Source organism: Eulemur rufifrons, chromosome 9, assembly GCF_041146395.1.
Source record: "Eulemur rufifrons isolate Redbay chromosome 9, OSU_ERuf_1, whole genome shotgun sequence".
NCBI lineage: Eukaryota > Metazoa > Chordata > Mammalia > Primates > Lemuridae > Eulemur > Eulemur rufifrons.
Window position 1 is genome coordinate 8414662 of NC_090991.1, and position 10542 is coordinate 8425203.

General features: G+C 54.1%; 2 protein-coding genes across 3 annotated transcripts; one reads left to right on the forward strand and one right to left on the reverse strand.

The window, feature by feature from the left end:
* Nucleotides 1–2964: 2964 nt before the first annotated feature.
* SLC16A13 (solute carrier family 16 member 13) lies at nt 2965–6249 on the forward strand. The gene is made up of 4 exons (XM_069483278.1): nt 2965–3522; nt 3643–3786; nt 4455–5192; nt 5892–6249. Exons 1-4 carry the CDS (start codon nt 3324–3326, stop codon nt 6092–6094), a joined length of 1284 nt encoding a protein of 427 aa, XP_069339379.1. The 5' UTR covers nt 2965–3323; the 3' UTR covers nt 6095–6249.
* A 911-nt stretch (nt 6250–7160) lies between these two features.
* SLC16A11 (solute carrier family 16 member 11) lies at nt 7161–9340 on the reverse strand. 2 transcript variants are annotated; one of them, XM_069483281.1, is made up of 5 exons: nt 9288–9340; nt 8820–9031; nt 8428–8571; nt 7493–8260; nt 7161–7407 (listed from the first exon to the last, which is right to left on the reverse strand). In XM_069483281.1, the coding sequence occupies exons 2-5, from the start codon at nt 9019–9021 to the stop codon at nt 7172–7174; spliced, it is 1350 nt and encodes a 449-aa protein (XP_069339382.1). In that variant the 5' UTR covers nt 9022–9031; nt 9288–9340; the 3' UTR covers nt 7161–7171. The 2 variants fall into 2 exon arrangements, with proteins under 2 accessions (XP_069339382.1, XP_069339381.1); XM_069483280.1 differs by lacking the exon at nt 9288–9340 and having other exon boundaries at nt 8857–8881.
* Nucleotides 9341–10542: the final 1202 nt, after the last annotated feature.

The following is a 10542-nucleotide window of genomic DNA, read 5'->3' on the forward strand; positions in this document are numbered from 1 at the left end:
TATGGTGGTGGCACTGCCCCGGTGACAAGTCTCTTCCTGGGCCCCCAGGCTTTTGACGACATCCTTTGAAATCTGGGTGGAGGCTGCTAAGCTTTCACAGTTCTTGCTTTCTGTAAGCCTGCAGAATTAGCACCACATGGACACTGCCAAGGTCTATGTTCCCGAGCGGGGTACAAGCCTCACCTGGGGCCACTTGAGCCACCGCCACCAGGCTGGGGTGGCTGTAGAGTGCTGCACTGGGGTGCAGGGTGCAGAGTCTTGAGGAAGCCTTGGGCCACGAGCCCTTGGAGAGTGCCCCAGGCCTGTCCCCTGAAACCATTCTGCCCTCCGACGCCTCTGGGCCTGTGATAGGAGGGGCAGCCTCAAAGATGTTTGAAATGACTTCAGGATCTTTCTTCCATTTTCTTGAAGAGTAGCACCTAGCTCCCTTTTAGCCATGCTAATCTTTTTAGCAAGCGGATGGCTTGGCCTCACCCTTGGATTCCTTTCCTGAAAATGCTCTTTCATTCTCTACCACTCGGGCAGGCTGAGAATTTTATACATTCTTCCTCTCTGTTTCCCTTTTCTCTACCAATTCACCATAAGCAGTTAGAAGTAACCACACAGCAGCCTCACCACTTTGCTGCTTAGAAATTTCTTCTGCCAGATACCCTAATTCATCACTCTCAAGTTCAGCCTTCCCCAAAGCCCTCAGGCACGGACATAGTTCAGCTAAGTTCTTTGCCAGTTTATAACAAGGATTGCCTTTACTCCAGTTTCCAATACCTTGTTCCTCAGTTCCATCTGAAAGCTTGTCAGAATGGCCTTTACTGTCCATATCAGCATTCTGGTCCTGGCCACTTAACCAGTCTCTAAGGAATTCCAACTTTTCCCTAGTCTTCTTGTCTTCTAAGCCCTCATTAGAATCTAGGCTTTTTCTAGCTTGCTCCTCCAAATTCTTTCAGCCTCTGCCCATTACCCAGTTCCAAAGCTGCTTGCACATTTTCAGATATTTGTTATCAGCAACACCTCACTTCTCGGTACCAATTTTCTGTCTCAATCCATTTCTCTATGGCTTATAACAGAATACCTGAAACTGGGTAATTTATAAATAAAAGGAATTTATTTCTTACAGTTATGGAGGCCAAGAAGTCCAAGGTAAGGGGCTGCATCTGGTAAGAGTCTGCTTGCAGGTGGGGGGTCTCTGTGGTGTCCCAAGGCAGCACAGCGTATCGCAGGGTGAGGGGCTGAACGTGCTAATGTTCTAGCTCAGGTCTCTCTTCCTCTGCTCATAAAGATACCAGTTCCCCTCCCATGGTAACCCATTAATCCATTAACTCATGAATCCATTCAGGAACACAGAGCCCTTATGATCGAATCACTCTTAAAGGCCCCACCTCTCAATGCTGCCACATTGAGGATTAAGTTTCAACATGAGTTTTTGAAGGGGACATTCAAAACATAGCAGTGGTTTTGTTTCTCAATCTTTTAAAACCTATGACCTGGATTAGATTTTTTTTTAATAAAAAAAAGCAAAATCCAGAAACTAAACTAAAACCTCCCTTCACCTCCCATTACAGTTTATCCCCTGTTGAAAATAAGACCAGCTAATATTAGTTATCTCCTGCTACATGTCAGACCCAAAGCTAAGCATTTCAGTGCATAGATTTTCTAACTTAACCCCCCTGGCAACCCTAAAAAGTAGGTACTGTTATTACCCCTATTTACAGATGGGGAAAACAACTGAGAGTTTCAATATCTTGACCCCGGAAGTTAATAAGTAATGAAGTCAAGACTGGAACTGTGATCTGATTCTAAAGACTGAGCTCTTAACCACTATGTAATACAGTCACACTAATTTATGCATCTTTGGCATATTCCCCACCAGCCAACATTTGACTCCACTTACAAAAAAAAAAAAATATATATATATATATATATATATATATGGTTTCTTGGTATGATTTTTATTTACCACATATAAAATTATAAGGCTCAATATGCTTTTTATGACTACACATCCTACCTCCCCACTCCCATCTTCTTTCCCCACTAGTCTGGGTATGAGCCTTTGAGGCCAAAGTTTCAAGGTCAGGGTCCTGGAGAGCTTGACTTATAATGAAGGCACAGGAAACCCAAGCCATTAGTGCTATGGGGACTGGGGAGGAGGACTGGTTGGGTAGGAGAGGCTGATTGCTCCAGTAGCCAAGGCCATAGTTTGTCTCTAGTCTATTCCATCATTAGATCAAAAAAGGTGGTTAGGAAGTGCCGGTTACTAGAGGGCAGAGGCAAAAGTTCCAGCCCCACTGAGGAAGACGTAGGTGGTGCTGGTGGGGCCCTGTATGAGCTCTCAGCCGCCCTTCCTCTCCCCAGTTATTTTTGGCCTCCCTGACCTGCAGGTTTCCTGTTAGTAGGAACAGAAGTGATAGGAACGAGTTCCCATTGCAGAAATGAAAGCCAGGAGTCCAACAACCCATTCTCCTTCTCTCTTCCTTTGGCCTACGAACCTCTCAAGGACCCAAGCATCTAGATTCTGGAAGCTGCGTTAGCAGCATAGGCGCCCAGCCAGGTTATTTCGTTTAAGCCTCATCTCATAACCCCTCCTTCGCTCCCTCAACGGCCTTGCAATTCCTGGACCCCTCATTAAAGCAAGTAATTGCTTTCCCCTCCAGAAGCAGTTTACCCACCACCAACCCTTCCGTGCGGGTCTGAGTGCTAAAATGTGGAAGAGCTGGCCCGCAAGGTGAACAGGAGACCCTGGTAGCTGCCCGGTTGGTCCCTGCATCACGTGGGGCCCTACTTAATGCCTCTCCTTACGCATGCGCCCCATTCATGGCCCAGTGTAGAACAAAGCGTAAATCCCGCCCTGCCCTCTGGCTCCGCCCCCTGCTCAGGAATCCCGCGTCCTCATTGGTCAGCTCTGGACGTGGATGTTAGCCGGCGTGGCTACGGGCTGACACCCCCCAGTGATAAAATAGATAATCCACACGAGGACTGGTGCGCCTGCGAGGTGTGGCCCAAGCCCAGTTAGGCTCCCTGGCTCCTAACCTAACCCTGGAGCCGGGACCGATCCCGCCCAGACCCGGAGTCTACGGCGAGCCAGCGGAGCCACGACCCCAGCGCTTCTGCCTGGGCCAGCGCGGGCCTGCTCGCCTGTCCTATATCGCCCCCCTGGGGGAAAGGCTCGGGCGCCTCACGCCGCCCGGTCAGTATCTTCCTCTCTACCAGCCTCTCCTCGGCTCCGCCCCGAGCCGCCGGCGGGGTGGGTGGGAGGGCAGAAGCCGAGCGCCCAGAGCCCAGCGACCGCAGGGGCGCTTAGTGGAAGCAGCCCTGTCACCGCCCACATGGCGAGCAGGGCCGAGCCCCCCGACGGGGGCTGGGGATGGATGGTGGTGCTCTCAGCGTTCTTCCAGTCGGCGCTGGTGTTCGGGGTGCTCCGCTCCTTTGGCGTCTTCTTCGTGGAGTTTGTGGCGGCGTTTGAGGAGCAGGCAGCGCGCGTCTCCTGGATCGCCTCCATTGGAATCGCAGTGCAGCAGTTTGGGAGTGAGTGCTGCCCCTGGATCCGGCGTCCTGCGGGGGGATGCGGGCGCAGGAAAGGGGAAGAGCGGGGGGCAGGGAGGTGACGACTGAGATCTTTTCGAAGAACCCCTTCTATTTCCCCAGGCCCGGTAGGCAGTGCCCTGAGCACGAAGTTCGGGCCCAGGCCCGTGGTGATGACTGGAGGCATCTTGGCTGCGCTGGGGATGCTGCTCGCCTCCTTCGCTACCTCCTTGACCCACCTATACCTGAGTATTGGGCTGCTCTCAGGTGAGACCCTGGATGAGAGCAGAAGAGTCAAATGCTTAGATCGTTGGCGTCTTGATTTTCAACTTTCTCCTGCTCCTTCCAAAAGGCTTAGGAAGAAGCTGAGGGAAAGTTTGGCTAGCACTTGTGCCCCGAAGGAAATTCTTAAGAGGGATGATTAAATCGATAAACGTGGTGACGAATTAGGAAATTCAAAGATGGTGAAACCAGGTATACAAGCCCAGGGCTCGTGGAACTGGAGTGTAAAAGGAAGGATTACTGTAAAATTGTGCTAGGTGCTGTGACTGTGAAATAAATATCATTATCCTATTTACAGTCAAAAGAAAGGCTTTAAAAGCTTACACGACTTGGCAAGGGAAGGTCACACAGCTAGAAATGGTAGAGCTGGGGTATAACTCCAAAGCTCTGTGCTAGTTGCTTTACAGACATTATCGCTAATCCTCTACAGTCCCAAAAAGTGTATGACCCGATTTTGCAGATGAGGAGATTGAGGCTGGGAGAGTAAGTAAAACACACAAGGTCACAGAGCTAGTAAGTGTCACAGCCAGGATTGTAACCCAGGTCTGTGGGACTGCAAAGCAAGTGCTACCTTCTGCTGCTGGGCAGTTGGGATTACTGGGTGCCCTGAGCTCCCTAAGAGTCCCCAACTCCAATTTCTTTCTTTTTGACAGGGTCTGGCTGGGCCTTGACCTTCGCTCCGACCTTGGCCTGCTTGTCCTGTTACTTCTCTCGACATCGATCCCTGGCCACCGGGCTGGCACTGACAGGCGTGGGCCTCTCCTCCTTTGCATTTGCCCCCCTTTTCCAGTGGCTGCTCAGCTATTATGCCTGGCGGGGGGCCTTACTGCTGGTGTCTGCCCTCTCCCTCCACCTGGTGGCCTGTGGTGCTCTCCTCCGCCCACTCTGCCTGGCTGAGGACACCACTGTGGGTGGCCCTTGGGCCCAACTCACCTCCCTCCTCCATCATGGACCCTTCCTCCGTTACACTGTTGCCCTAACCCTGATCAACACTGGCTACTTTATTCCCTATGTCCACCTGGTGGCCCATCTCCAGGACCTAGGTTGGGACCCACTACCTGCTGCCTTCCTCCTCTCAGTGGCTGCTATTTCTGATCTCTTGGGGCGTGTGGCCTCTGGGTGGCTGGGAGATGCAGTCCCAGGGCCTGTGGCACGACTCCTGGTGCTCTGGACCACCTTGACTGGGGTGTCACTAGCCCTGTTCCCCGTAGCTCAGTCTCCCACATCCCTGGTGGCTCTGACTGTGGCCTATGGCTTCACATCAGGGGCCCTGACCCCAGTGGCCTTCTCCGTGCTACCTGAACTGGTAGGGACTGGAAGGATTTACTGTGGCCTGGGACTGCTGCAGATGGTAGAGAGCCTCGGGGGACTGCTGGGGGCTCCTCTGTCAGGTAAAGGGAATGGGGTTACCAGGTGGGCTAGGGCTTCAATGTTGCACAGTTAGGGGAGGAAACTATTCCCCTTATAGAGTATGTGAATATCGCCCTCTGGTATGGTACACTACACAGCCTGCATAGCCAATCATAGCAGCCCTGAAATGGGTCCATGGGGCAGAGAACTTGGGGCTGGGAAGGTCTGAGTGGAAAGACAAAGAGGAGCTAAGTGGAACTCTTGGCAGGGCGCCTACAGCTTGGGTTTTCTGAAGACCTGGCTGAACCTGGCCAGACATAGTGTCTTCCCTTTCCTTTGGCTCACTGGGCCCCAGCCCAGGTGTCCGGGCCTCCTGGTCAAAGTTCTACAGGCTCAAGGTGCCAGAACTTTCAGACCTTTAACACTTTCCTTTTACCCATTAACTGAAGACGTAGAAGGGTTGCAGTTGCCAGAAAGAAAAGCACAGGTGCTTGACTCAGTCTGTATCTCTAGATCCCTGAGGGCTTGTTTGGAGGTCCTTACTGAAGCAGGAAGGTAGCTGAAATTACCTTTTGAGGCTTCTTTGGGGAACCAGAGTTCTCGTGTTCATCCAACCGTACCTTGGGAGCTCCATCTCCTCCAAGATGATGGGTATATTCCCTCCACCCAAAAATGTTACTCAGCCATCAGCCCCAGCAAACGGATCACCCATGTGTTTTATTTTTCTCTCTTGAACCTAGGCTACCTCCGGGATGTGACGGGCAACTACACGGCTTCATTTGTGGTGGCCGGGGCCTTCCTTCTTGCAGGGAGTGGAGTTCTCATCACTCTGCCCCACTTCTTCTCCTGCATCTCAGCTACTACATCCAGGCCCCAGGAACTTGTAACGGAGGCACTGGATACCAAAGTCCCCCTGCCCAAGGAGGGGCTGGGAGAGGACTGAACTCCACAAAGAGAGAGTCATACCCAGAAAGCCAGAGCTTGACAGCTCCAGGTCTGCCCCATTTTGGCATCCTAGAACCACAGTGCCTTACGATTCTTCATCTGCCTGCCGCCCAGAGCAGGCCTGGGGCTCCTGCAATATGTGTGCCAACCCTTTGTATTTTGTTGAGGACCTTTATTTCTCCTCCTTTGCTCCTCCATCCTTTTCTTGTTTATTTGTTTTTATTTTTCCTCTCAACCTTTTGTAAACGATCCAGGAATTCCAAAGGATCCAGGAGTTCCTGTTCCACAACTATGAAAATCAAAGGCCAAGACTTATCACATTTTACACACAATCTCTAGTATTGCCTCCTAAGTTTCTTCTCTTGAAGATAGATGTTTGGGAAACAACAATTGTTCCCTTGAGATAAAACTGAGTAAGAAAATAATCATAACCTCAAAAAGAGCTGGGGCCCATACGCTTGGGTTGGCTGGCTGGAGTCATGACTAGGAGTAGAGAGGAGGTGTCCAGAAGCTCTGGTGACCCACAGCATTTTAAGCCTGGACTCTGCTTCCTGGGCCACAGTACCTCCTACCCACACCACTTCCTCTTCCTCAATCCTTATAACTTAGAAAAGAAATTGAAAGAGTGGTGAGGATATGGGGTATATGTGAAGGGGAGGAAAGCTGAAAAAGCTGAAGTCTGGGCCTAGGATTCTTATATTTCCCCCAGGCCAATAGGAGATTGAAATGCAGGAAAGAGTCTGGGAGGTGTGGATACTAGGGTAAGGAAACTGAGGATGGGGCAGATAGCACTCATGAGCACCTTCCACCCCCGGCAACAAACAAACTGACTGGCAGACAACTTCCCAAAGATTCCCTGTTATGGCAAGGACTTGGGCAAAGAGAAATGGATTGGCTGGAAGGACAGGTAGCCTTCCCCACCCTCAGGGCCTACTGGGATCCTGTTCCTGGCAGCCAGCGTTTTTTGATATTGAAGCAGAATGTTTTGAGGGTCCTAGATTGGCTAACAGTTGGAGCTTTCAGGAAAACTGGGTAAGAATTCTTTATTGGGGGAGGGACTCAAACAAGGAAATAATCAACAAGTGGTGTCCAGAGTGGGGTGAGGGCCTCCTGGGGAGAGCAGGGCAACCTGCGGCACTGGGACTGGGAGCAGCTCCCCCATCTCAGGAGGAGGAGTGGCTGGAGGTGAGGCTGGACGGCAGGAGGGCAGCGCCCTGGGCAGTCCCATGTAGATGAAGCTGCCGGAGAGGACGAAGGAGCTGCACACGAGGAAAGAGGCGGTGAAGTCTCCTGTCTCATCCCTGAGGAAGCCTGAGGATGGGTGAAGGAATTTAGAGGCCTGGGACCCAAGTGGCAGAGGATAGCTGTAATCGGATCTGCAGGCTCAGGCCCTTACCTGACAAGGGGGGACCCAGCAGCCCCCCGAGGCTCATCAGCATCATCACCAGCCCGGTGGCCTGCACCACACCTCCGAGGCCCACCAGCCCAGGGAGCACACCGAAAACCAGCGGGGCGTAGCTCCCGGCGCTCAGCCCATAGGCCCCAGCCGCAGCCAGCAGGGGACCCCCCCAGTCCCCTTCACTCCCCACCACAGGCACCAGTCCCACCGCTAGCAGCCCCAGCCCTGTCAGAGCCCCGAACACGGCCAGCAGCCGCGGGAGGGGCACCCAGCCCTGGTCCGCCAGCCACCCGCAGACCAGCCGGGCGCCCGCATCCCCCACAGCAGCCACGGCCACCACCAGCGCTGCCCCGTACCCCCCCAGTCCGCGATCTAAAGCGTGGGGGGCCAAGTGCACGTAGGGAACGAAGTACCCGGCCCCAACTAGGGCCGTGCCCAGAGCAAACACTGAGAAGGCCCTATGTGTGAAGAGACCCAGGCCGAGGGCAGCTAGGGGGCCGCGGGGTGGGGCTGGGGGGTCGCCAGGGAGGCTCAGAGGTCGCAGCAGGGCGCCACAGGGGGTGAGGTGGAGGCTGATGGCGCCAAGGAGGAGTAGGGCGCCCCGCCAGCCGAAAGTATCAAGGAGGAACTGCAAGGCCGGCGCCAGGAGCAGCGAGGAGACCCCGTTGCCCGTGAGCGCCAACCCCACCGCCAAGACTCGACGGCGGGAGAAGTAACGCGAGAGGGTACCGAGGGCAGGAGCGAACGCCAGGGCCCAGCCGGAGCCTGCGAATGAATAGGACGCGATGAGGGCAGGTACCGGAGATGATTGCCCCAGCATTCCCAGCTCTGCTTCCCGCGGGAGGCCTCCGCCTCGTTCACTCCTCCAGCCCCCAACAAGCTCCCATCCCCACCTTCACCCGTGAAGGGCCCGGGCGTCCCACTCCCCTCACCTGCGAGGAGGCCCAGGCCGAGGTAGAGGTGCACCAGACTGCGGGCAAAAGCCGAGAAGACGAAGCCCAGCGAGGCAAGGACGCCCCCAACCATCACCACCGGGCGCGCCCCCCAGCGTGTGCTCAGGGCGCTGCCCACAGGGCCTAGAAGGGGGCTGAGTTAACGGAAGACACGCCCCTGGTCCCCAAAACGCTAACATCTCCCACCTACTGCTTGCCTGGCTTAAAACTCCACCCCCGGGCTAACAGTTCCTCCCCCTGACCTCAAGATCTAGAACTTGGCTCCAAAGGTCGCCCTTTCTCAGGTGGTCTGGTAATCAGGTGGGCCTCCCACCACCACATTCAAGGCCTCTGCACCCGGTTCCCACCTCCCGCCTCGGGGCCCCCCTCACTGGCTGCCTGTTGTACGGCCAGGGCCAGGGCGCTGACCCACGCGGTCTCCTGGGCGCTTCGGTCAAAGTGCTCGGCGAGGTCAGGGAGGGCAAGGCCCAAGGAGCGTAGCAGCCCGTAGGAGAGCCCGTTCACCGCGAAGGCAGTGGCTGCCACCATCCAGCCCCAGCCCCCGTCCGGGGGTCCGGCGGGCTTGGGGGTCATCACCGTCCGGCTGGGGTGGGGAAACACCTGTGAGTGAAGTCTCCACGTCTTTGCCTCCGCTAGGGAGCTGGCAGCCCTGAGATCCAGCCTCTGGCTGCTTGCCCAGGGTGGGCACGTCACCCGGGCGCGATAGTGCGGGGGCGGAGGGAGCGGGAACCAGGCCTAGGGATAGAACTCCTGGGTCCGCGTGAGGTACCGGGACCGAGGACTGCCTGATCCCCCAGGCCGGGGGCTCCCCCTCCCACACACACTCCTTCCCCCCTTACCCGACCTCTCCAGGCGGTGGGGGGAGGGGAAGGGCCAGGAATGTTCGGCCGGTTTTCGCGCCGCTTCCCTGGCGGACGGGCCCGGGAAGGAAGCGAGTGCAGAGATGGAGCCCAACTTGGACGAGTTCTCTCCGTAAACAGAGATCACCACAGGGGCGCGAGCCACCTGGGACACCCGGGATACGGAGGGCGGGAGCGAGCTGAGACAGGCAGCCAATCCGCGGAGCCGCGGATGAGGCCAGACGCCAGTCCCACGGGGATTAAATTATATATACACACACGCACACCCTCCGGCCCCTAGGAAGGGAGCGGCGAGGAATGAAGGCCGCAGGGCCCAGCCTGTCTCGCTCCCATGCACCTGCCGCCTGCTGGGCACAGAAGAGACGCGTGGATTGCGATCCCCAGCAAGCCCGGGCTCCCTGCGGATGCTTGGGAAATCCGGGGCAGTCCCCAAAACCTGAGGGGATGAGTAGTTTTATTCTCAGGAACGTTGCTGAGGACCAGGTAAATCTCAGAGATCAAATCACAGACCTCTACTGAGTGCCTGCTCCGTGCTCAACAATAACATGCCCTGAAGGACGGAGAGAAGGAACAGGACTCCCTTAATATGAAGACCTGTGGCGTGCCAGGCACTCGTCATGTTATCGTTTCGTCCTTACAATAACCCTATGAAGAAGGTGTCATCCACATTTTATAGATGCAGTAACTGAAGCTCAGGGGAAAAACTGGTGGTAATATTTGGATTTAAGTCTGTCCAACTGCAAACCTTACAGGCAGAACAATCCTAGGACTGAAATAGAATCTGCCACAATTGAGGGAAACATTCTGGAGACTGTTTGATGCAAATTTCCCCTGGAAAGGGCAGAACATTTGCAGAGCCAGAGAGCTTATGATTCTATAATAAAATAGGGGTCACTGGGAATAGAAGGGATCCTTGAGATCAGAATCTCTAAAAACTCAGGTTAGAATTTTAAAAGCAAAGTAAGAAATCAGAAAATTGAACCCAGATGTTGATTTCTTGGAAACCTTTATAGAAACTATCCTTTTTTTTTTTTTTTTTTTTTTTTTTTACAGGTTTACACTGCTTTACCTCACCTGTTTGAATCCAGAGAAGTGATCTTTGGTTTAATTATTAAACAACATCATAGAAAATTCAGCGACTTAGTTTGGAGCATGCATCAGCTGACAGCCACATGATGGCAGTGTTTCCTAATTGTTGAGAAGAAAAGCAAGCCAGCTTCTTAAGTAGTCAAAC

Bases quoted from the DNA above. Each gene is read 5' to 3' on its own strand.
- SLC16A11 (XM_069483281.1), bottom strand. From the start codon at position 9,021: ATGACCCCCAAGCCCGCCGGACCCCCGGACGGGGGCTGGGGCTGGATG. The intron at 8,572-8,819 runs GTGAGGGGGGCC...GCCCCCTTCTAG, and splicing joins GGCCGTACAACAGGCAGCCA to GCCCTGTGGGCAGCGCCCTG. The intron at 7,408-7,492 runs GTAAGGGCCTGA...ACCCATCCTCAG, and splicing joins GCTGGGTCCCCCCTTGTCAG to GCTTCCTCAGGGATGAGACA.
- SLC16A13 (XM_069483278.1), top strand. From the start codon at position 3,324: ATGGCGAGCAGGGCCGAGCCCCCCGACGGGGGCTGGGGATGGATGGTG. The intron at 3,787-4,454 runs GTGAGACCCTGG...TCTTTTTGACAG, and splicing joins GAGTATTGGGCTGCTCTCAG to GGTCTGGCTGGGCCTTGACC. The intron at 5,193-5,891 runs GTAAAGGGAATG...TCTTGAACCTAG, and splicing joins GCTGGGGGCTCCTCTGTCAG to GCTACCTCCGGGATGTGACG.